The sequence below is a fragment of the Apium graveolens genome, chromosome 2 (assembly GCF_009905375.1).
Source record: "Apium graveolens cultivar Ventura chromosome 2, ASM990537v1, whole genome shotgun sequence".
NCBI lineage: Eukaryota > Viridiplantae > Streptophyta > Magnoliopsida > Apiales > Apiaceae > Apium > Apium graveolens.
The window spans coordinates 102,486,888-102,513,635 of record NC_133648.1 but is presented as its reverse complement, the minus strand read 5'-3'; the positions used below and the strand labels follow the sequence as shown (position 1 = coordinate 102,513,635).

General features: G+C 35.3%; 3 protein-coding genes and 1 non-coding gene across 5 annotated transcripts; 2 read left to right on the top strand and 2 right to left on the bottom strand.

The window, feature by feature from the left end:
* The first annotated feature begins 10,889 nt into the window (after positions 1–10,889).
* On the top strand, positions 10,890–18,345 carry LOC141707693 (proteasome subunit alpha type-2-A). Of its 2 annotated transcripts, none has more exons than XM_074511010.1 (12): positions 10,890–11,016; positions 11,225–11,294; positions 11,493–11,569; positions 11,803–11,867; positions 12,397–12,443; positions 15,048–15,123; positions 15,498–15,565; positions 16,301–16,370; positions 16,821–16,906; positions 17,682–17,744; positions 17,939–18,004; positions 18,094–18,345. In XM_074511010.1, exons 2-12 carry the CDS (start codon positions 11,254–11,256, stop codon positions 18,140–18,142), a joined length of 708 nt encoding a protein of 235 aa, XP_074367111.1. In that variant the 5' UTR covers positions 10,890–11,016; positions 11,225–11,253; the 3' UTR covers positions 18,143–18,345. The 2 variants fall into 2 exon arrangements, with proteins under 2 accessions (XP_074367111.1, XP_074367112.1); XM_074511011.1 differs by having other exon boundaries at positions 10,996–11,102.
* Positions 18,346–18,771: 426 nt separating this feature from the next.
* TRNAT-AGU (transfer RNA threonine (anticodon AGU)) lies at positions 18,772–18,845 on the top strand. The gene has a single exon. It is a non-coding gene; the product is annotated as a tRNA-Thr (tRNA).
* Positions 18,846–18,951: 106 nt separating this feature from the next.
* Positions 18,952–22,209, bottom strand: LOC141707692 (pentatricopeptide repeat-containing protein At2g03880, mitochondrial). Its single transcript, XM_074511009.1, has one exon. It carries the CDS (start codon positions 22,127–22,129, stop codon positions 19,022–19,024), a length of 3,108 nt encoding a protein of 1,035 aa, XP_074367110.1. The 5' UTR covers positions 22,130–22,209; the 3' UTR covers positions 18,952–19,021.
* A 485-nt stretch (positions 22,210–22,694) lies between these two features.
* LOC141707691 (style cell-cycle inhibitor 1-A) lies at positions 22,695–26,507 on the bottom strand. The gene is made up of 4 exons (XM_074511008.1): positions 26,368–26,507; positions 26,200–26,277; positions 24,000–24,055; positions 22,695–23,133 (listed from the first exon to the last, which is right to left on the bottom strand). The coding sequence occupies exons 1-4, from the start codon at positions 26,444–26,446 to the stop codon at positions 22,900–22,902; spliced, it is 447 nt and encodes a 148-aa protein (XP_074367109.1). The 5' UTR covers positions 26,447–26,507; the 3' UTR covers positions 22,695–22,899.
* Positions 26,508–26,748: the final 241 nt, after the last annotated feature.

Here is a 26,748-nt window from a genome sequence, read left to right as displayed (position 1 = left end):
ACGATGTTAAGGAGGAGGAAGAAGGTGGAGAGAATTGGGTTTTCCAAACTTTTTGGGTTTTCGGGTTTCGATGGGATTAGAATAAAATAGGGTCTATAATAGTGTATTTATAGGCAAAATTTTCAGCTGAAATTTTCCCATAAATATTATTATTATTATCCCATTTATTATTCTCAGTAATAATTAAAATACCTTTTAATTATTAATCCTTTTTCTAAACACTTTAGAAATAATTCTCTCTCTTGATTTAATTTCTAAAAATTAAATCCTTAATTAATAATATTAAGAAATTTTCTTAATTAATTTATAATCAATTAAATCTCATTTAATCAATTATTAAATTTGCCAATTAATTATTTATTTCACAAATAAATAATTATTAGCCATTATTAATTAATTCCTCCACCATTAAATCATTCTCTTTTTATGGTGTGACCCTGTAGGTTCAATATTAATCCGGTAGTAGAAATAAATAATAATAAAACTATTTTATCATTATTTATATAAATTCTCTAATTTATTAAATATGATTAATTAATCAATCACATTTATTCTACATCGCGAGGGATACTTCTCAGCATATCGCGACTATCCGGATAATATGAATTCACTGCTTAGAATATCAAGAACATATTCAGTGAATAGTTACCGTACAATAAACTCCTTCTACCCTACAATGTTCCGATTAAATACAAGGCATGGATCTCGTGTCAAGCCTATCTAATTCAATCACTTGCTTACCATTTACTATGCGTAGTTCTATGCAAATTAGAAACTCCTTTCTAATTTCATTCACTCTGGCCAGAGATTCCTGAACTAGCATAAGTGGATCAGCCTTGAACATTCGCTTCCTTCACTGGAAGGGGTAGATCCTTTATTGATCATACACTATCTTCGTGTACAAATTTCTATACCCAGAAGAGCCCTAATAATTGTCCCTGGAGACTAAGAACTAAACCAAAGCATAGTTCAGTGTACACAAGATGACTATGATGACCTCAAGTCTAAGGATACTTGTACAACTATCACTAAGCGAACAACTGTTGTCACGTGAGTGAACTCCATCAGTTGTTCAGCTGGGCGAGTCATGTTCAGTGAACTTATTCCATAATAAGCACCTACATACTAGCTATAGTGTCACCACACAAATGTCAATGAGAACAGACATCCTTCATAATGAAGCAAGCATAGTATGTACCGATCTTTGCGGATTATTAATTACCAGTTAGTAATCTTATGACCAGGAACTATTTAAGTTTAGAATTATCATCTTTTTAGGTCTCACTATTATGATCTCATCATAATCCATAAAAAGCTTTACTCTAAACTATGGTATATCTTATTTAAACACTTAAATAGATAAAGCCTGTAATAAAAACAAAACAAGTCTTTATTAATATCAATAAAATCAAAACAGATTACATAAAAGTTATTCCTAAATCCTAATACATGATTGGACTTAGGACATATTCCTTTCAATCTCCCACTTGTACTAAAGCCAATCACTCTGGTATCTAATACCCATCTTGTCTTTATGACGATCAAAGTGACTTTCATAAAGTAGCTTTGTGAGTGGGTCTGCTATGTTGTTATGTGTGTCAACTCTAATTCCATATAATACAAGAAATGTTACCGCGCTCCCACTAACCCTTTTGTAGACGCATGGTTCATCTACGTTTTTTTTGATAAAATCAAACTCTTTGATTATCTCATCAAAACGAATGTTCCATCTTTCGAGAAGCTTGCTTTAAACCACATATGGTTCGCAGTAGCTTACACACTAGGTTTTCATTTCTCTTGGAAAGAAAACCATCTGGCTATTTGCCAGATCTCATAGTCGTAGTAAGCAGCAATCGCAAGCAAAATCCGAACTGATTATAACAGGCTACAGGTAAAAGGTTTCATCAAAGTCAATCCATTGCCTTTGTTTGAATCCTTTTCCCAAAATCCTGGCCTTAAAGGTCTCCACCTGGCCATCTGCTATAATCTATCTTTTGTATACCGTATACATAGATTCCATTCCGGATTTCATGGCACTATGCCATTTCTCTGAGTCAACACTACTCATAGCCTCATTATAGGTTACAGGGTCGTCATCATCAATGATCGACAACTCATTGTCATTCTCAATGACAAGGCCATAATACCTCTCAGGTTGGCGAGACACTCTCCCTGGACTTAGGACATATTCCTTTCAACTGCAGCATCTATAACCTCATTGGCAAGTCTTTGGCCTTTCTCCATGTGGGGAATAGATCTTATTGGAGAACTTCCCAAGGCCAAAGGGGGTGTGAAATATGTTGTTATAGCTGTTGATTACTTTACAAAGTGGGCGGAAGCTATATCGTTGGCCACAATCACGGCTAAGAAAATCAAAGATTTCATTTTCAATTCCATAGTCTGCAGATTTGGTATTCCGTATAAGCTCATATCTAACAATGGGAAGCAGTTTGACAATAAAGAATTAAGGAAGCTTTGTGAAGATTTACATATTAAGAAAGACTTTATTGCAGTCTATCATCCGCAAAGCCATGGTAAGACTGTAGCCATAAATAAGATCATTAAACACACTCTGAAGGCCAAGTTGGAGGAAAAGAAAGGAGATTGGCCAGAGCATCTACCAATTGTTCTTTGGTCTTATAACACAACTCTATGATCAACTACTGGTGAGTCCCCTTTCATGATAGCTTACGGGTATGAGGCTATGATTCCCGTGAAAGTGGGGGTTGGGTCATTACAAAGAGACTTGTTTATGGAAGAAGATGTGAAGGTTAATTAGAGGCTCCACTTAGATTTGTTGGATGAAACCATAATGAATTCTCAATTAAAGTTTGCTGCATATCAGCAGAGGATTGCGAGATATTTCAACAAGAAGATGGAGTATGTGCCTTATAAGGTGGGAGATCTTGTTTTACGAAAGGTCATGCCAAATACCAAAATAGCCCGGCATGGGAAGGGTCGTACGAAGTTAAAGCTATACTTTCGAAATAAACTTATCGCTTGGAGAATTTGAATGGCAAACTCATTCCTCGAGCTTGGAATGCAGAACACTTGTGAAAATATTATCAGTAGGGTGCGACCTTGGTCCCCTCATTTATATGATTGATTTTATGTAATAGACTAGTAGTAAATAAATTCCTCCTAGGCTGAGGGTAGTATATATGACTACAAAATTTAGAACTAGTTGAATGAAAAAAATTTAAATAATTTACCCACAGAACATAGTAGCCATAGGACTGATGTACATTTCACACTAGAGCGCATTATCAATAAAAGAAAAAGGTATTCAAATATATGTTTTTCAGGACGCGCCCTAAGAGTAGAAGCGCCTCAGCAAAATTTACTTGTAAGATATATTTAAGCAAATTCATACAGTGAGCTCATGAATGAAGTTTTAAGGGCACACCTTGTGATAGGGAACGCCCAAATAGTGCTTAGCTTATAAAGTTTAAAAGTCAGTTCACATATAAATCAAGAGACATGTTTTAAAAGCAGCAAATAAAGTAGCTGGGTTAGAATAAAGCAAAAGTTTTAAGATATGTCGTGTCTAACATTATGATTTGGAAAATATTTTGATCCTCAAAAGTTTATGCATTTACTTATAAAGGCGTGCTCTGAGGGTGGGATCGCCCTAACAAAAGTGCCTTAGAAAATTTTATGAAATTATAGCATAGTTGGTAAAACCCCATAATCACATATTAGGGCGCACCCCAATCAAAGGAGAGTACTTTAAATTTCCGCTAAATTTTATGCAAAAGCAACTAAAAATGGCTGTTATGTTCTAAATTTTATGTTTACCTATGATTCAAACTTCATGAATAAGATATCAAACCATAAGGCACGCCCTGATGATGGAAACGCCTCATCTATTAGTAGCTTAGGAAATTTTGCTTACAGAAAAAATAGAAGAATCAATGGCGCCCCACGGTTTTGGCGCGCCCTAAAAACAGAAGTGCCTGACATACTTGACTTAGAAATTTTATATGATAAGAAGAAACTGGGGCAAAATAATTGTCATGGAAGTTAAAAGAAATGAAAGTAGCAGCAAAAGATTAGTCTTATAACTTTACACAATATCAAAAGAGGGCTGACACCTCGAGTATTAATATGAGTTGGATAAACAAAATTAAAAGTAGCAGGAAATCAGGGCGCGCCCTGAGTGTCATCAGTTGGGGGAATTAATTGAAGGGGAACAGAAGGGTCAACCTCAGGCACGTCTTTAGGTGTTCCTTCTTCTTCTTCTAGCCCAAGCTCTATCCTCCTTTCTTTAATTTATGCGGCATATTCCTTTTTAAACTTTACCATCTCAGCAACCGTCTCCTCGCCAAACTTCTCGAAGATGTAATCTGGGTCATTTGCCACGAACCCAACTCCGTAGAAGTGAAAACCATGAGCAAAAGTGTCATCAGTTATATCCTTTTTATCGTCCAACCAACCATCCTTCTGTTGCACCTCGAGGTATTCTACTTTCAGCTTTGTCTCTACAAGCTCCGTATGAAGGAGTTCAACTTTCTTGTTGGTAATTTCAAGCTAAGAATTCATATTATCCACTTCTCCTTTGAGAAAAGAAATCTGAGAATCTTTTGCCTTGATGTCTTTGGAATGAAGAAGGTCCTTGTCTATGAGATTGTTTTGGAGAATGTTATTATCTCCCTGCAGCCTTTTCAGGCCCGCCCTCTCCTCCAAAATTTTATCCATAACTTGAGTGTAATGAAACATGAGTTGGAAAGAGGTTTTGACTGAGGCCTTGGTAGATTCTTTCAAACTTATTTCCTGCCACTGCCTAACCTCTCCATCAATAACATAAATAGAACCTAGAGGACCAAGATAATTGAGTGCTGCTGAAGAAGAGTCAGTAGGCGCGCCCTCTGTCGGGGCCTCTTAGGCCCGCCCTGTTTCTCGTTTAGGTCTACCACTGTCCTTTTAGGAACATGGGTAGGTTGGAAGACAGAAGTAGGGGTCGGAATGGATGGTTGAGTTTTTGGAGTGTCTTTATTTGGCGCTCTGGCTTTGGGCTTATCACCAGGGCGCCCCCGAATGACTTAAAAATCTTGGGAGGAGCCATATCTGTGTAAAAACCTTGAAAATGATTAGTGCACTAAAAGATTAGACGTGCCTTGATAGGGCGCACCTTCGCTCTATAATTTTTAACAAAGTGAATTGATACTGGATAAGTAAAAGCAACGAGTATGCACAAATTAGGATCATGCAGTATAAAGTACAGTGTGTAAACAAGTTTACTTGATTAAGTGAAAAGCGAACCAACTAGGACGCGCCCAGAAAGGATGCGCCTTCGTAATGGTACTTGGCCTAATATAATGAAAAAACTCTCAAAGAGCATGCCATGGCAGATAAAGGAAGCATGCCCTAAACTAAGGGCGCGCTAAGACTAGAAATGTTTAGTATAACTTTAAATGCAATTCAAACCTAGTGGGGATTCGTTTTGAGTAACTTTATCTTTATACTCTTCTTCTTCCTCTCCTTCATCATCACTTTCTATTTCTATGACGCGAGAGACCGGAACACCTTTCCTGAACTCCATGTATTTACACTTTGTCCCCACCAAGTCAGAGAGAATTCCAACTCGCATTAGGTTGGATCTGGTAACAAGAGTTTTTAAAATCCACCTCTCTGCCGCAATCTTCAGTAAAGCTTCAGCAAGAGCTTTGGGCGCGCCCTCTAGCTCCCGTGATGAAGGCTTATATAATAAGTAAGAAAGGTGAAATATATAAAAAAAGAGGAGGGAGAATGAAATGAAAGGAAAAAGAAGACAATGAATAAAATTTAAGGCGCACCCTTACTTGGTTTTGTGTTGAACTGAATCCTGATTATGGGAACGTCATATAAATAGAAGAAGTTTTCTTTCCATCCCTTCTCATGACTGACTTTCCCGGAGGAAAATCCTTTCTTGTTGTGCTGCTTGTCGACTACTAAGTAGTAATAACTATGGTCAGATTTGTGAAAGCTAAAGAAGTGGCTCACCTCCTCCTTTGTTGGTTAGGGAAAATTTAAGTCCATATAGAGGATGAACAAAGCTAACACAAGTTTATAGCTGTTTGGTGAAAGTTGGAGAGGAGCCAAGTCGTATAATTCAATTACATCCCTAAGATAGAGGTGTAAGGGCGCGCCATCCTAAAGAGACCAGCTTCGAGCTTGCGACCATTCTTGGGATCCAAAAGTTTCTTCTATAATTAAAAATATGAGGACACATCATGCTCAGAGGGCGCTCCCATATACCTTCCATATCGTAAAATTTCATTAGCCAGTCCAATTGCCTGTCTGAACAGTTAGATGAAATCCCCACACGGAACAACGTTCCTTGCTCTTTTCTAAAGCGTTTCTTTACGGCTTCAGTACATGGCTCATATTTGCTCCAGTCAAAATCAATTTCACTATCAGAAACCTCCCAATGAACAAAAGGGACGGGAGAAGTTCAAGAGAATCCGAGATTTTGTTATTTTTTTTATCGTAGTTAACCCGCAGCCGCTACCCTTCGGGTGCGCACTAGGTAAACCCTACGGGCTCACGCAACAGCCTGCAAACCACGTGAACCAAGGTAAACCGCATTTAAGCGACAGGCTCTGACTTATGAGGCATAATCATAAATTCTCCTCCTGTGGGATTCGAACCTGTGACCAAGAGGATAATTATCCACTCTTAAACCAACTGAGCCAATCCTTGCGGGCGGAGAATCCGAAAATTGGAGTATGTCTTCATCAAAAAAGTTCATCTCATCACGAAGAGGTGGATAACCCTCTTCAGGAGCGCCTTTAGTATCTGAAATAGTGTGAATGTGATGATTGCGGAGACAGGCTGGGAGAACTAGACTTGTATGAAACTTTTAAGGGTCCAGCTCCCACATTCACTCCCATATCTACTCTTCTTTATATGTCAACATCCAATCCTTCTAGCCAATTATTTAGGTCATTATCTTCTCGGAGTGGTGATCTCTCTTTGGAAATTAGCTTATTTTCCCCTTTTTTGAGCCAAAAGAACATTATCCAAAGAGGAAATGTTTGAAGAGTCTTCCATGAGTTTGCCTACCTTAGAGTCTTGAATAAGACGCGCCACACGATCTAAGAATTCAGGAGTATGGTGAGCGTTTGGAAGTTGTGGTTTGAAGTAAACGTTGGGAGAAGAATATATCTCAAGATTGGAAATAATTCCTTGAAAGAGTGAAAAGGAGAAGACTTCGCCCTCGTCTTCCTGCTGTCAAAACAAAAGGAAAAATTTGTTGAGGGCCGTTCAAAAAGAATAAAAAAAGACAGAAAATGATAAAATTATAAGGCGGCCCTAAGAAAGGGCGCACCCCAAGTATTTTACTACGATTTAAAATGCTGGAATTAAAAGGGGAAAACAAAAACTTGGCGTGCATTAAGGAAGATAGCGCGCCCTATTTGAAAAAGAATTATATACTCTTGGTCTAGACTAGAAGCGGCTGCCACGAATGTCCTATAAGACGCGTCATAAGCTAAGATGGCGCGCCCGAACAGTGATTACTTGATTTTTTATTATAAAAATCATATTCCCAAAAGACCCGTTTTTAGGTGCGTCCTGGATCTAATTTAACGCGGAGAAGACAAAAGGGGCGCCTTGGGTCTGAGTTAAGGTACAAATTACTTTAAAAAAAATGGTTGAAATTCCAAAAAACACGAATTTGAATTTGAAATCCTAAAGGATTTAAATTGACATATACAATATACGCATATACATACAACAATTGTGAAGAGCACAAAAAGTAAGAGAAAGAAGATGAATAGTCAATGTAGCATGCACTACAATTTTTTTTACTAAATAGCATGCACTATAATTTACTTGATGAAACTTAAAAAATGCGAAATGTTTTGTGTACCTTTTTAATCAGTGAGAAGATGACCATAAATAAGCTTGAAAACGGTGAAAGATTGACTGATTCCGAGAGGGTAAAACTCTCAACTGCCGCCAAAGATACATTCTAGAAAGAGAAGGTAAAATGAAAAAGGAAGATATGAAGTAAAAAGTAAAAAAAAATGATTACTTGCGCTAAAAAGTAATGTGGGACAGCTGTCAATCCCATCAATCACTTTCCCCGAGAAAGAGGAGAACCATTTCAGATATCAAGGACGCGCCCTCATGAAGGCGCGCCCCGTATAAAAAAATAACATGACAGATCTGCACAAATTTTAAGCAAATGATAATGAAAAATAAAAATTCCAAACCCATTTTCAATAGCTTATGAAATTTGGGGGTAGTTGTTATGCCCAAAATTTGGTGTGAATGATATCCGGGTCAAAAGCTGGTCAATTGAATGACGTTAGGGTATTGATGTCAAGATTAAAGGAAAAGTAGGGCGAGCCCACTTTCCCTTAAAGATAGAGGACGTGCCCTTTTTGAGGGATAAATCAGGAGTGCTATGAAATAAAAGGTGTGCCCTCAAGTTGGGAACAAACAAAAAGAGGTTTAAACCTCGGAGACGTGCCCCTTATGCTATAAAAAGTAAGGGTGCGCCCTATGTAAAAGAGACATCCTGAATGGGACTCTAATATAGTTGTTTGGACGGATTCTTTGGACACTTCAAGAGAAAGGAAGTCTATTATTACTAATGTATTTGCTGCAGGTACTCTATTGAAGAACTCGTTCCTGTAATGTAACCACATGAAGGCGGTGTCTGTGGTCAGAGACCTTCAGGGGTATGCCTGGACGGAAGGCCTCCTCCTGTAGTCAATGAGTGTCCTTATTGGGGATGTTGAGTAAACTTTGGTGTGTGTTTTGGGAGCTCTATCTCTGTAGTCAACTTGTCGTTGAGAGACTCTGGAGTATCCTGTATTTTGCACCCAAAAGCTTGGGATCAATTGTCCTGCAATCTGGTAGGGGCTCCTTATACGAGGGACAAGGATGCGTCCAATATTTGGGGTGAACCACGGCTATACCTGCGTCTACGGATTAGAGAAACAGCTGGTAGCGGAGGGCTATCCTTGGCCAGGGAGATGCCTTATCCGTGAAGTCTGGAAGCCGCGGACGAGCCTTGGGCCTTTATGGTTGGGCCTTATCGGCAGACATTCCAAAAGCTAATAGAAGATGGTTTTCAGTAGATATCCTACTGGGTCTCGGGACAAGAGATCTAAGCCTATTAGGTTTCTTGTTCCCGAAGAACTACGTTGGCTTGATTCCCTATAAATACGAATACGTAGGCAAATTGCAAGGGGTAGAAGCGAGAGTGTAAAGGAGCCACCACTAACCCTAAGCAATCTCAGCCACCAAACACTGTTCACGTTTTTCGACGAAGAACCACCGTCACAGATCTTATTTCCGTCTACGAACCTTGAATTTTGTTGCTACCAAATTCCTCCGTCAACAACAGCTAAGAGGAAGGGAAAAGAGAAGGCAACAACCGCAAAAGTTGAAGAGTATGAATCTTTACAAGTTAATGACTTGAGAAGAATGATTATAATGGATACAATAAATGAATTTTGTCAAAAAGAAATTGAGAAGCGACAAAGGGAGCTGGAGGCGAAGCAAGTTGATATGGATTTACAAGTCATTTTGGCAGATACTACTAAGATGAATAATACTCAGCGGAAGGCCCATGCAAAATTGCTTCAGAAAATTATGACGAGAAACTAGTGTTTGTAAACTAGTCGTTGGAAGCTAGTGGTTGTTTTTATTTGTTTTTAAACTAGCCGTTATAAGCTAGTGGTTATTTTTATTTTTTTGTAAATTAGTCATTGGAAACTAGTGGTTGTTTCTATTATGTCCTTTTTATATTACTCCACTATTTTGCAAATTGGCCGGATGCATGTGCATTTAGTTATATATATAAAGTAGTGGATCTCTCGTGTTATACATATTTGGTCATCTATTCAATTAACTCAATTCTATATTGCGTGGCATCCAAAAGGGTCAGTTGGGAAGGAAAAAGGATACTCTGCATTGTGGGTGTTCTTCTAGGATCAAAATATGAAATAACACCGTATAAAAATACCAATTTCAAAAAGGTAACCAATGAGAATTTCTCAATTCATTATTGTAGTTTTTAATATAAAATACAGGCGGTGATTAGGGATGACAATCGGGTCGGATCGGTTCGGGTATTGCAGAATCCATATCCAAACCCGAAAATTTTATCCATACCCGAACCCGATTCGAACCCGAAAAATACCCGAAAATGAATACCCCGATCCATCGGATTTCGGAATGGATTTGGATATACCCGAAACCCGATTTTTTTTGAATTTGATATTCATACCCGAACCCGAACCTGAAATCTGAAAATTTGTATAACTATTGATATTGCAAGTACTTGGGATCAAACATGCGACTTGTAGAAAAAGAGTTTTAACGTGTCATATTCAACCAGTCCACCGTATCATTAATCGTGTTATTATATATATAACTAATATTTAAAAAATCAACTCAATTGATACCTAGTTTTTTAGATTTAGTACTAAAAGATGTTTTGTTAACCTTATAAACCTTATCACCCATTTAAATGATTGAATAATTATATTTCATTAAACTTTATAATTAGTTAATTTTTAACATAAATATAAAAATATATGTTCTAAAAATTATAAAATAATATATTTAATGTATATTATAATATATATATAATGTGTAATATATAAAATTTTAATATTATATATATATATAATAATAATAATTCGGGTTTTTTCGGATTTCGGGTTCAGATCAGGTTCAGATAGAGTTTCGGATTTCGGATCGGGTTTCAGATCGGTATACCTAATATCCAAATCCAAACCCAAAAATTTTTGGGTTTAAAAATTAAATTTATATCCAAATCCAAAACCAAAAAATCGGATTCGATAAATCCAAAAATTCGGATTTCGGATCAGGTATCGGTCGTCGAATAGGATTATTTTGTCATCCAAAAAGCAGAAGCGAAGCCCAATTTGCGGTGGATCGAAATTAAAGCCCAAATAGTTCCAATCTTAAATTGATCCGAGAAAGCTACTTGTAGAAAATAGCTTGCTTGGAGAGAAAGATCAAACTCTAAATCAAAAGCCTTCAAATTTGCAGGTACAAATATACCTACATTCATTCTCCTCTAAATTTATACATTCCAGCTATTTTTCTTTTTAAGTAAACACTCTCTTCTGCATTTTGTAAGCCCATCTCTTATTAGGGTTTGAATTGTGCTTTTGATCCTTACTATTTGCTACGTAGTTCTTTTAATTAATTAAATGTATGTTTACAATTTTAATCGTTTACGGTTTAATTCTCACAGATTTTATCTTCAGCTTCTTCGATTACGCTATGGGTGATTCGCAGTACTCATTTTCCCTCACCACTTTTAGGTATATATATATATATATAAATTATATGTTCACTGCTCTTTTTCGATTTATAGGGTATTAGATTAATGTGTTATTTGTTATTTCATTTTATAGTTAATACTTTGCTTTTAAGCAATGTTTGTGCTATTTTATCGAGGTTTAGCTTTCGTTTCCCCCAATTATACTTTGTTGATTTTAGGATCTTTTTCGTTGAAACAGTCCATCTGGAAAGCTTGTCCAGATTGAGCATGCCTTAACAGCTGTTGGATCTGGTCAAACTTCTTTAGGCATCAAAGGTACTTTTACTGATAATTACAACCAACACTCTTATTATACGGGAATTGAGATATTTATTACGTGTTGCCTGCCTTAATTACTGTCTGTATATGTGATTATTATTACTGTAAATTGTCTGTTTTAGAAGCAATATGTTGTGAAATTTGCCTGCTGTTATAACTGTTTGTACATTTGATTTGTGCTATCACGGTTCGCTTTGACAATGGCTCACTTGTTCATCTGATGCTTGCAGCGGCTAATGGAGTTGTTATCGCCACCGAGAAGAAGCTTCCTTCTATCCTAGTTGATGAGGCATCTGTGAGTACATTTACTGTCTGTTAATGTTGCTTGCTTATTATTAAACCTCTATTGCAAAGGAAGATCATAGTGCCGCCACATTGCTAGTTCAAACGGTAAAAAGCTTTTGGACCTAAATCAATTTAAAGATATTGTGTTTCTAGTCTCAGTGAGGCCTATAGCATTCATATATTGTATCAACAATTTCCTCGAACAGTTTTACTTTATAATTTTTTTTAGCCTACGGGCAAGTAGCGTGATTATTATGGATAACTATATAGAATTTTTTTGGTGCCATATCCTTGTTACCAATCAAACCGTCAAAATGTGTATGTAGAGTTAGGGGTCTCATGTAATTGTTGGTATAGTTCTCAAATGTTAACCATTTTTTATTGTTAAATTATGTCGCATGTTTTACATTTTTTTGTCTTTCAAGTAGACTTGCAATATACTTTGAATCAGACTAGTAGTTTACGTACCAGGCACATCAATTTTATCTCCACTTATTTTCACTATCTAACTGAAGCAATTATCATGGCTTTATATGTAGGTGCAAAAGATTCAGATTTTGACCCCCAACATTGGAGTTGTATACAGGTCTGAATTTAGAAGTTTACTTTATCTTTTTACATCGTAGAGCAAGCTCAATATTTCTACCTGAATTAGGAACATTCTGGCGAATCTAGCATTGTTATTTCATTAATCCAGGTTTGTGGATAAGCAAGCCATACAGAATAGCCCTATCTGCTAGTCTTCCTACCTAATACATTCCAACAGCAAAGTCCAAAGTCCAGTAAACCAAACCAAATATGCCCAGTATATCCCGCTTAACGCAAGGTCTGGGGAGGGTAAGATGTACGCAGCCTTTACCTCATTCCGAAAAATAAAAAGGCTGTTTCCCGAAAGACCCCTGGCTTGTGTGTGCGTGTCAAAATATTTAAAAAGTGAAAATAACAATTTAACATATACGCAAGAATCAATACCAACTTCAAACAAACAAAAATCTGATCATTTAAATTGAAAAGCGTCGAAACAAACCTTAGCCCATGGTATTATTCACATGAGATTTACCTAATTATTTGTTACTTGTTGCTTGGTCTCCCGCAAGTTGCAGATTTCAGATTTCGATATCTCCCGAGACTCAACCAATCAGACAAAGAATGTGTATGAAATGTGGATAATGAAACAGTGCATAAAAGTTTATAAAATAAAGGGAGAAGAAGATGGGATGGTCAGAGAAAACGGTTACAAAATTGAAAGTGTATTGTTTAGGATAATTAACTATGATTTATAAAACAAAATAAGAACCATATTGATCAAGAAAAGCCTACTTGGAAAGACTCTGTTTCATGATTTCTGATTCCACACAGATAAGATAGAAGGTTCCACCGGTAAATAACTTTGTCCCATCAAAAAGATTTGATTTTGATATGCATAAAGCGTTGTTTAAGCGTCTCGGGTTGTGGGATTTTGTTCATATTGAGTTTGATGAAATAATTAGAGATGATCTTGTTGGTCTGTTTATTGTTTCTTATGATCATGTCAAGAAGTGTTGTTTTGTGAATGGGTATAGGATTAGTGTTAATAGGAGTAGGTTTGCTACGGTGTTGAAGTTGCCGGTAAAGAAGGATAAGGCTGTTGGTAATGTGGCGGAGGCGGTTATTAATTTGGAGATGGATCAGGTTTCGGAGGAATGTGTTTCAAGTCAGCAAAGTCCAGTGTCTGCAAAATAAACCTTCATGTTTTTCAACAAAAAAAAACTAAAAACTGTTAGTTTATGTTGTTAGTATTTGTACTTGCGCCTTCTCTCATTGATAAAATCAATTAACTTATTTAAAAAATTTAAAGACATAAAAATGATGTCAGAGATTTTAAAGTATATATATCTCGAATTTTATTGGATTCTTCTAAAGTTTATATATAAAATTTTATGTATTTATTTTATTTCATATAATTTATTCATTTTAAGCGGCTCTACAAACTGTTAGTTTATGTTGTTAGTATTTGTACTTGCGCCTTCTCTCATTGATAAAATCAATTAACTTATTTAAAAAATTTAAAGACATAAAAATGATGTCAGAGATTTTAAAGTATATATATCTCGAATTTTATTGGATTCTTCTAAATTATATATATAAAATTTTATGTATCTATTTTATTTCATATAATTTATTCATTATAAGCGGCTCTACAAAAAAAATTGATTTATTAGAAATTATTTTGCTTCCGAATCAGAATCAGACCAAACTGAACCGTAATGGCTTTTTCTTAATTTTGGAGAATAGTTGGTCCTTTGAGGACCACTGTTCTTTCTTTATTAGTTCTGGTTTCGAACCGGCCAAAATATGATTTCTGGAACCATGAACACCCCCATGGAGGAAGATGCAAGACAAACAAAATTCACAATATTGACTTATTGTATGAAGAGCGGGAGTGCGGGACACAATATAGAATTTCAGGGTGAGCCTTGAAGTACCTTAAGGTCCATGTGCCTGCAGCCCTGCTGTGCGTCTATATATACTGTATATGTAATAAGTATTGTGTTGGATTCTTCCATAGTATATGTATAAAAGTCTACATATATTTTTATCTAATATAATCTATTAATTTTAAATGTCTTTATAAGAAAGTTTGATCTAATAAAATTTATTTTTGCTTCGGAACCAGAGTCGGACCAAACTGAACCATAATGGCTGGTTCTTACCTTTGGAAAATAGTTGGTTCTTTGAGAACCAAATATCTTTGTTTGTTAGTTCTGGTTTAGAACCGACCATAAATTTGATTCTGGAACCATGAACACTTCCATGGAGGAAGATGCAAGACAAACAAAATTCATAAAATTGACTCATTGTTTGAACTTTGAAGAGTGAGTATTCTGAATCGGATGCTGTTATTCAACATTTATTAGATTTTATCAAGAATTAATAAATGTGCTGTCAAAGTATTGTAAAGGAAAAGGATTTTTTCCATATGTGCTGTATCAAATTGCTCTATGGTCTGTCTTATCTTAAAATATATATTTTGCATCTATGTGTATATATAGAAAGTTTTGGGATTATGCAACTGATACATATATAGATGCATACGGTAACGTATCTGTAGTATCCCTCTTCTTGTTCTCATACTGCTAGATCCACCCCCTATCTTTCACTATACACTCAAACATGCATATCTTTTGGCTAATATTTTTCTGTTGTGCAGTGGCATGGGTCCTGATTCTCGAGTTTTAGTTCGTAAAAGTAGGAAGCAAGCAGAACAATATCATCGACTGTATAAAGTATGTCTATTGCTCTTCAATAATCTTTTTATTATATAGAAAGTTAATGTGCTGCATACTTCTCATCGATTTCTTTAGCCTTTTTGTTAATTTTGTGCGAACTATAACTAGGGTCTACTTGATTTCTGTAGATAGAATTTATCCAATAGTTGATATCCGTGTCTTAGCAGATAATTAGTCTTGATTTGATATAGCTTAAGATCAATTCTTCCACCTATCCATCTTGCTGATTTTTAAGTGCACATGCACTGTTAATTTTATCCAGACTTTACTGCAAGGCTACTAACTATAAGTTAATATGTGTTCTTTTTGTCTTATAGATTACCACAATAGACATTGTAAATAGTAAATCTTTTTTGTTTTGCAAATTATAGGAAGCTATCCCTGTCACGCAACTTGTCAGGGAAACAGCAGCTGTAATGCAAGAGTTCACACAGTCGGGGTAAATATTTATTATCTTCCTATGTGGTACTAGTAAAGAAGTGTAGTTTTCAAATGAGATTATTTTGTATCACTCCCAGTTACTAACTGCCATCTCCTTCCTATGTTATCTTTGAACTGCCATATCATTTTATAGTACATATTATCTGATTTTGGGGTCGATAGAAGGAGATCAAATCCCCAATATTGTTTAATCATGGAAAATCTTGAATGAATTGTACTCTCTGTACCCATCTAGTTAACATATTTTGAATGTAAGTAGTTATGTGCATTGATCTATAATTAGTTCGATGAGCTAAGAATTAATTTTGCAAATCTCTAAAATGCACTAAAATTTAAGAGGCAGCTCTAGTTCCTTTTATTCCTTGAAAACCTCAGTAATATCATAACTGGCTGGCCTCTATATGCTCCACTTCTCAAGTTAAAAAGAAAGGTGAAAACAATAGCCTAATTTGAGCAACTGTAGTTACGGAAAATGTTATATCATGATGATTATCGATCCTTAATACTTCAAAAAGAAAGAATGTATAAAATTCTGCGCTTCACTTTTGCATGCCCATGCCGGTCACTGCACCTGTGTCTTATTTGGGATCCATATTTAAGATTGCTAAATTTTTAACATCAACGCTTTGGTCTGTACCCCATATTCTTACCAAATTAACATACCTTTCGACATTTAGAAGATATTTATCTTTTGATTTATGTACTTAAACATATTGTTTTCCTTGTTGTGAAGTGGCGTTAGGCCTTTTGGTGTTTCACTCCTTGTTGCTGGGTTTGATGACAAGGGTCCACAACTCTATCAGGTATAACATCCGACTTCTAATCAGCTATCACACTTGCATATACAATGCAGTTTCTATACGCAGAACTGAAGTCTGCTCTGGTGTTATATAGTGATAGATTGATTTATAAACGTTTTAAGTGTTTGTAGAATAAGTCATTAAGCTACTTGTTTCCAGACAATTGTGGGTTTCAAAAGTACAGAATGATGATATATCTTTTAAACTTAACAAACATCTTATTATGGCGAAACCTTTTTAGAAAGTTTGTACTTGTGAGAACAGCAATTATGTTCAATAAAGCTTTTAGTCTTTAATGGCATCTAACTAAAACCCCTTGTATACGAGGCCAAAGAGCATTGCACTATAGTTAATTGAACAAATTTAGTAAATCTTATCCAGAATTGTGTCTTTTCTCTGAGACAATTCAAACCTTGTACTTCACCTGTGATACCATAATTGTCTGCACTCCAGGTGGATCCATCAGGTTCATACTTCTCTTGGAAAGCTTCAGCAATGGGTAAAAATGTGTCAAATGCAAAAACATTTCTTGAGAAGAGGTGTGTTTTAGTGTATTTCCTTCTACTGAATTTCTTTTCCGTTCCTGGCTACAGAAAACTTACTATATAAAGTTTGATTTAAATTTAACTCATTCATGGAATTAGTACAGTAAACCAATGTGGTTCGTCTCGAGTAATTTTTGTCTTTTTACTGAATATAAACAAGAACAAAAAAGAGTGTGTGGGAGCTGTGATATGGGTACTTACCCATAGCTAACTGTTTCTAGGTAAGATTTTTGTGTAGGGACTAAGGAGTTGGATAATATTATAAAAATGAATTAATTATTGAACAGAATCTCTTCTTAGGTTCTGGGTTCAAGTCAAATTGATTCTCATTTAAAATAATGAACCATGTTTTGTTCAAGTGATTTGTGGAATAATTTAAAAATTATACTCTCCATTTCAGTAATAGTCCTAGGTGAGAGTTTATTCATATTAAGAATTCAACTTTTTCCATGCTTACCCCAAGGTTAAGAAATAAGGTATTTAACTTGACAAAACTGTACCAAGCTGTACTGCTACTCAAATAAAATGAGTTTATCTCGTGTAAAGAAAACTAATTTGCAATATCCTTTTCACATACAATGTATGTATATCGTGCAATACTTGTACTGCACCGTTTAAGATGTCTAAACTTCTTTCTAGTGCTTGTCATGTTCAAGGAGTTACCTGTTAAATTGTTGAATTTCAGGTCCTGTTGGTTTTATTGTACATGTTACAGTTGATTTCCAATACCTCTCTTTTTTCTGATCATTGCTTTCACTATGCCGTGTAGATACACAGATGATATGGAACTTGATGATGCTGTACACACTGCTATCTTGACCCTGAAGGAGGGGTAAGTTTCCTCTTTCCCTGTAATGACAAATTTGCATCTCAATTTTTCTTAGTTTTCAATTTTCCATGTGGCGTTGCTTTTACAAAAGACTTACTTCATCCTTGCATCACGTGGGGAAGAAAACAATTTTAGTTTGCTTTACTTGCTCTAAATCTTTGGTTGTAACATTTGTTGCTGGATACATTTTCCCCTAGATTTGAAGGACAAATTTCGGGTAAGAACATTGAGATCGGAATTATTGGTGCTGACAAGCAATTTAGGTAAGTCTTCATTTACTTTTTTTACTACGGAATGTATTGTGATTTAAATTTTTGTTTAAACCTAGCGAATAATGCTGTGTTAATTTCAGAGTCCTGACACCAGCTGAAATTGAGGATTACCTACAAGAAGTGGAGTAAAGAAAAGAGTTGTAAATGTGTCTCTTTCGAGAAAACTGGGGAGTTGCATTAGTTTCCTCGTTTCGGGGATGCGCGTTACAATTGTTTAATAACTCTGTTGTTAAGCTACTTTAGAGACGCTGATTCTATCTGAACAATGCAGTTTATTGTACTGAACCTTTTTATAAATTTTATACTGCAGTTTGATCATTTTAAAATTTAAAGATGTGTTAATTCTCGCTACTAGGTTTCTTTGATATTTAATAATATCACACCACAGGAGAATAGTGCAAAATAAATCAATAGCATGACTTATTTAACGGTAACCTCACACTTATAAGTTACTTATATGTCAAAATTATAGACAACTTATAATTGATAAGTAATTTATAATGTTGTTTATAAGTTACTTTATAAGATATCTCAAACAAGCTAACTCCTCACTACGCTCATGATCCAAATTGCTTAAAGCTATCAGATACATGTTCGCAAGTCAGAGTTGATAGTTTTTACATGATTAAATAAGTAGTTAATTATCCCTCTTGATCCTAGATTTAGAAAGTAAAGTTTTATCAAATTCATTTTCTTTATGCAAGTTAAAAATGCCAAGAATAAATAATATTTTTAAAAAAATGCCTATTTGACAACTTGCTCTCATAGCTCAGTTGGTTAGAGCACCCGTTTAGTAAGCGGGAGGTCTTGAGTTCAACTCTCAATGAGAGCAATTCTTTTTCTTTTGTCAGTCGGTTGCAAATTTCTTTTAGCATATTCTTAAATATGCATCTAAGACCTGTGAGCAGATTACAAAGAATAAAGAACAGCACATTTTTCGTCACTTCTCAAAATTTTTTTGCTACTAAATGTATGTGTTTATGAACAAATTCAAGTAGCTATACTATACTACCAATAGTCTCCACAAGAACATTTACCACCATCAAACTGGTGAAATCGATAGGGGTCTCTAAGTATGATTTGTCTATTTACAATGCTGCTTACGAACTTGTAAACAGCATGGCAATCACCACAAACTCTAAGATTCTTAAAAATCCGAAGAGTAGAACCTTTTGTGGTGCTGATCAAACCATATGCAAGCGCAAGTCTCTCGCTGTGATTCCAAAGACTATGCTCCTTTTGTTCTTCATCAGTATCGTGTAATGAGAAGCTTGTAGCCGGAATGTAACCAGCTTCTTTGATCTTCTTCTCAAGCTCTCCTAACTTTGTATATATCTGCTCTGTCTGTGGGTGAGATCTATCTCCTATAGAAAATGAACTCACCTTGTTTCTCAACTTCACCCAACTGCAAGCTGGCTGCTTCTTTACGTTTTTTAGTTCCATTTCTCCCCTTACATTTTGTACATCCTCCCATCTCCCTGAAGTCGCACATACATTTGAATAGAGAACATAAGCTGAGTCATCTGATGGGTCTGTTTCAAGAAGATGTTCAGCAGCTTTCCTCCCCAAATCCACATTTCCATGGATTCTACTTGCTGCTAACAAGCTCCGCCATACAAAGTCGTTTGGCGGTACTGGCATTTTTTGTATAAATCCTTCAGCCTCAGAGAGTCTTCCAGTTCGTCCAAGAAGATCAATTATGCAGACACAATGTTCTATGGCAACAGGTACTCCAAAATCCCGGGTCATTGAAGCAAAATAAGCAAGACCCTCATCGACTAAACCCCCATGACTGCATGCAGATAAAAGAGAGACAAAGGTAACATGATCAGGCTTCACTCCTAGACATGTCATTTCATGAAAACTTTTCCTAGCTTCCTGAAAAGATCCATGCCTAGAGAAAACTGATATCAGTATGTTCCATGATAGTCTTGATCGATTATATGGTTCCGGGAGCAATTTCAGAACATCATTCATTTCTCCACACTTGCCATACATATCCATTGTAGCATTCCTGACATAGAGAGATATGTCGAATCCATGTTTAATGGCACAAACATGGAGCTGTTGCCCTTCCTCTAAAATTGCTAAACTTGCAGCAGCAGCAAGAACTGCAGAGAAGCTGAATTCATCTAAATCAACTTTGGCTCTTTGCATCGTCACAAAAAGTTTCAAAGCTTCTTCTCCATAACCATGATGAGCATATGCAGCAACCATAGCATTCCATGTAACAGAGGTCCTGTTACCCCATCCATAAAAGATGTTATTACTTGACTTAAGATCTCCACATTTGGCATACATAGTGATAAGAGAATTCTTCACAAAATCATCACATATGAAACCGGTAAGAATTGCATGTCCATGCAAGGGCATTCCATGATTCGGCAGGTCACGGGGTGTAAAGCAAGCTGCAAGAACATTGATCATGGTAATGTAATTTGCATGCATGCCTTCTTTTCTCATTGACATAAAAAGTTTCATCACGTGACTAGCTTCTTCATTCTCTGCATAACTACCTATTAGTGCATTCCAAGTAACTAGGTCTCTACCGGGCATTATCTGGAATATTTGCTCAGCTTCCCACGTCATGCCACATTTTCCATACATACTTACAAGTGCATTCCCAACAATTAGATTGTCATGGAGGCCTGCAACAAATACTAAGGCATGAACAGCTTTTCCTTCAACAAGAAAATCAGGGTCTGAACATGCAGCTAAAGCACTTGCAAAAGTCACATGGTTCACCTTTTTCCTTATCTGAAGCAGTTTGCCCAAAACTTTTAAAGTATCACGCCGTCTTCCTTCCTGCACATAGCCAGCCATCACTGAATTCCACGAGATCAAATTTCTCTCTGGCATTGCTTCAAACAACCCTTCCATATCCTCGCATCTTCCTGCTTCAGAATACATAGTTAGAAGGGTATTGCACACACAAAGATTAGAGTCAAGTCCTGATTTAACTGCTAATCCATGAACTCCTTTACCGCACTTCAAACTATTCACAGTACCACAAACTGATGATAATGTGGAAAGGGTGGTTGCATCAAAATCATTATGATCATGGCACATTAAGTAAAAGCATTCCAGTGCTTCTTCATGCATCATGTTACATGCAAACGCAGAGATCATTGAATTCCATGAAACCGTGTCACGCTCATACATACGGTCAAAAACACTCCAAGCTTCATGCGCCTCACCAAAATTACCAAACATAGATACCAATGCATTCGCCACAGAAACATCATCATCAAGACCACATTTTACAACATCTCCAAGAACTTGATAACCAAGCAATCTATCTTCAAGAGAACCACATGCACTAATTACTGACGAAAACGTGTTTTGGTTACAATCCACACCTCCACCTTTCATATGTTTATAAGCATTAATAACTTCAACAAAGTCACCACTACTCGAATATCCCACCATCAGAGAAGTCCAAGAAACCACATTTCTCTCCGGCATCTCCTCAAAGAGCCCGCGAGCCTCACTCCCCAAACCATACACACCATAAAAATGTAAAAGACTAGTACACACAAAAACACTACAAAACCCATGTTTCACCACCAAACCATGCACTTGAAACCCTTCACACACCATATCCAATGACCTATTACAGGCAGTAAAAACACTAGCAACAACAAACCCACTAACCCCAAACCCCTCAAATCTCATCTCATTAAACAGCCTTATAGCATTTACATAAAAGCCCATCTTCACATAAGCTGATATCATTGTACCCCAAGAAGCTTCATTTCTCTTAGGCATTTCATCAAACAGGTAGCGTACAGCCTTTAAATTTCCAAACTTTGAGTACATACTCATCAATGTATTGGTCTCGAATACACCCAAGTCATTTGATAGTTTTATGATAAATCCATGTAATGCAAGCCCAACAGTTTTGGTGGTGATTTTTGAGAAACCATTTTGAAGAAAGCTTGAGATTTGGGGATTGGGATGGTCTGCTAGGCATTGAATCAAATGGTTGGTGGGCTTTAAGTTGTAATGAGTAATTAAATTAGCTAGTGATGAAGAAGAGGTGGTGTATAATTTCTTGAGAGGCCACAAGTTGGTTTTACAGTGGCTAGCCAGTTTCGTGGCCACTAAATGAACCATTTATTATGGTATTAAACCATTTTTAACATGAGTACGTAATTGTAGGCTTTGGACTTTGGCTTTATAAAAATATTAATGGATAATTTTTTTTATAAAGTCCTGCACTGAAATACATTATAGACAGAGTAGTAAATAATTGTGTATATTATCAAAAAAAAAAAGAAGAAGTAAATAATTGTGAGTGTAATTAGTTATTATCGAAATTCTTGAAACAAGAAAATCACAGAGGGTAATTTGAAAGTATCCGGAAATATGATGAAGTTTCACATTCATATACAATGTGTCTTATTTTTGGTCGGCCAAGGGTTCAAAGGCCGAGTGATCAGGATTCCGAAGTGAAAGTGTAAACTGCACAACAAAATTTCTGTTGGAATGACTTAACTTTAACCACAAAATTTTCAATTACTCAATAAGTGGTGTTAAAAACAATAGAACTAAGTCATCCATACATACATGCTTACCAATATCTACTCATTTTAATCACCTGTCCTGCAACCGCATGGGAAAAGGCCATCCATGACAAATGCTGCAGTGACGAGGACTGCATTGCTAAATTGCGATCTGATTAAGATGTAAATGCTATATACCAGCCTCCTACTAAATGATGATTGATGCACAAGCATCTGATGAAAATTACAAATAAAATTTAGATGATTTGTTCAGTATGTGTAGCTTGTTAGATCATACTGAGCCAAATATAGATATCCTAATCCATCCCAAAAACAGTCATGTACATTTAAGAGTTAACAAACCCACCAGTACCCATCATATCACTTTTTAATTTTCCAATTATGGGACGTTCGAGGCCCGGTGCTAATGCCTTCGTAATATTGGGGTGCCAGCTTTCCTTTGTTCCATTTCTCAACAAACTTTGAAAACATTTTACGTGACGACTCAGCTGAAAGATCTGAGAAAAACACACTCTTCTCCTCTTTCAACCAGGTGGAGAATTCATTATTCTTCGAGAAGTAATCATCAGCGGTAATTTTTTCTATGTCAACTTTCTGCAAAACCGAAATACGAAAAAGTACAATCATAAAATAAGTGATAAGACCTATGAATGAAAAGAATAGAAAGGGTAATAACTGTCTAGTATTACATGATGTTTTAGCACTAAAAGAATCAACTCAACTTTCACCCCTAAAAATTTAAAAAGACGGTTCATATTTGAAGATACTAGCTCACTAGTGACCCAAATTTCAATTTTAGTATTATTAAACAGAAAACAGATGTAAGACCTCCATTATCAGCCAGGTGCATGCTAGAACAGCTTTCGAAATAACAAAATTCTTAATGCTGGTAAGAGTAATCATTCAATACATGATCTTGAATATGCTCTTAGTTTGGTAGCACATATTGACTATAAGGAGTTACAATAACATCACATCAAGTGATCTCTTCAAGAAAAAGTGTACTCACAATATTTCAATAGTATATTTCCTGACATTTTCTACCATAAGTAATGTGCAGAAAATTTGTATATGCAGTTCAATAAAATTTTGACAAGATTGGATTATTTAAGAATATAACTTCATAGAGTTTGGAAAGTATGACCTAAAGTATATAAATGACTAAAATATTCTTGAGCAATGTTTTAAAATATCAAGCTATAATATAACAAATCAACAGAATGCAATTTACTGAAAATAAGATGCACAGCACATATGATTTAGGATTGATAGATAAACGATAAAGCAAAGATATAGACCACTTTGCAGCTTACTAGAGGAAGCTGAGAGAGAAAGGGTTGTGTTCACTGTTATAAAGGCACCGTGATAACTAACATTTACATATTGTACCATACATAGTGAGGATATAGTTAGCTTTAATATGCAAGTTGAAACTTGATAGGATGAAGTAGAGAACTCACCAAGTGACGATCACGCTTATGACTCTTATCTTTATGCTTCGTTTCTGACTTCAGTTCTGTAACAAAATTAGCCACTTAGTATGAAGATGAGATTTAAAATTAGTGATACTTGACAACAATTTTTGAGAGTTACACATACACAATTATATTAAAAAAGATAAACATTTTGTATTTATTTATCGAAGTTCACATTTGAAAAAACGTAGACAAATATACAGCATAGCACAATTGGTTGCATTTAACGAAACAATGACAATTTATTGAAAGAATATCATAGAGAGTTGTGAAATTTAATATGGGGGAATTCATCGTACCAAGCACTATCTGCGGATTAGAATTGATAATAAAGCTCTGCTAAAATTTCCTTTTTTGAGCGATGTTGGGGAATTCGTCATTAATTTAGGAAAAATTCATAGTATTAATATATACTTAATGCTATCAGTTATGGTACTTTTTGTTATGATATTCCTCAGATTGTATAAAGTTATCACTTTAAAAAGATAATCACGTAAGAGGGGTTTGTATTATTTTTTTCGAAATAGTGAAAATTGATCTTTTAGCCACTAATACATACTTGATACAATATACATCATACTTTTTTGCATTTATATAAACTATATATTCTAATATTTTTGTACGTTAACAACTGTATGTCAAATAAATTCCTAAAAATTCGATAACATTATTCAAATTTATGAACATTTTTCATAAATTTAACATGACAAATATTACAACAATCAATTAAGATGACAATGGAAGGTGTGAAGTTATTTTGGTAAGAAAATGTAGCACAAATAATTATCATATGATATTTTTCATATTCATAAAACAAAAGAAATGCGAATTTAACCAAAATATCAGTTTATGCAAAAATTGGGACTGAGATTTGAAACTAGGAGTTAGTCAAAAATATTAATTATTATGATAAAATCATAAAATGGTTATGAAATTTTAATACTAATCCTCAATCAGTGTTATAAAAGCGCAAATCAGACATAAGCGACGGAGATCACCTTCTAGCGCTTAAACGGTTTTAAAAGCGGACCGTTAATTAAAATATAAACAAATAAATAAATTTGTATATATTAAAAATATTGAATATTTTTTTAATAAAGAGATACCATCCAGATATTATAATAAACCAATAAAATCATCATTCACAAAGTCATAATCAACTTAAAAAATACAAGTAACAGTCAAAAATATCAAATTACAACTCTTTTAAAAATTAAATTTTCCTTCTTCTATTTATTTTTAATTCCCCCAATTATTTGGTCAAAGACCGCGTAAGCGGTCAAAATCCGCTTAAACTTCACTAAACGCTTAAATATCCAATTTTGCACTAATTCAAGCGTTTATACCTCCGATTCCACTGAAGCCCCCGCTTAAGCGTCAACTCTTTCTACAACACTGTCCTCAATTGGGCCCACAACTTTATATTAGTTTATAGAGGGGTATCCCTTTGAGAGCACCAATTTAAAGGTTTCTACTGTATTAATTATTATCTCTTTTCACACCGGAGAAAATTCAGGTATGGTACATCAATGCCGTTACATTAGAATATCTTTGTATAATTTTCCCTTGATGACCAGTTGATTGTCTTTGGATTCTATAATTTTCCCACCCAATTGTTAACATATGGGTTGGGCAGCGGAATTAAGAGAAATGAATAAAAAGTGGGTAAGTAAAGAATAGACTATTTTTTAATGTTAAAAAATGTACCGGGCATCCCAAAAGGAAAATTTTAAAGTAATGGAAGGGCCCGAGAGAGTATCTTTTTGAGGAGATGAACTTGTTAGATGCATCTTTTTGAGGACAAAAATAAAAATCCTAGATGAATCCTTCATCCCATTAACAAGCACCAGCAAAAGAAGCTCCTCTTCAATTTCATAAATGCAAAACATCATAATACAGTTTCACTTAATATTACGACACTTACACTTATAGCAATTCAGAAAACAATAATACGTTTTAATTACCCAGACACTTAAACTTCACATGAGCTCTTCAGAGGTAAGAATTAATTAAAAAAATGCAAGAGAGCAGTTATTCGGAAGATTAAAAAACAAGATATCATAACTTAGTATTATAGAGTTAGGGTTTAATTTAATTTGAAATAAAATAAACCAACAAACACAGGTACACATAACACAATCACACTAATAGTATAATTTAAAATAAAAACATATAAAAAAAGTACCTTGATCAGATTTGTGCTTCTTTTTAATATTGGTCTTCTCGTGGTCTGTTGATTTACGCTTTTTGCTTGTACCTTCATCTGAGTTAATAAAATAGAGATAAAGAGATTAAAAGCTGAAATTCAGATAATAAAAAAAATAGAAAAAGAGATCGAGGATGAAAGAAATACCATGGGAGGAAGAATGATGATCTCTCTTCTTCTTCTTCTTGGTTTCGTCCTCTTTCTTGGACTCTCTCTCGCTACCCATTGCTGCTAATCTTCCTTGTTGCTTCAAACTTTTGGTTTATGACAGAGATCGAGGCCCAAATGTTTTTATGTTACTGCCCCCCCAGTTTGCTTTCAAGGCCCAACTTTAACGAATGTACCCAGCCCACTTCCATATTTCATTCCTCTTTTTTTAAACACGGGATATTAATTCACTAATAAAAAGTCATACGACATCTACACCAACGATCAAATCGAACAAATAATAAACTGTAATCGATTATTCTCATTAAGAGACAATTAACCGATATTTTGAAGATGATGTATAAACAAATACAAGTACTC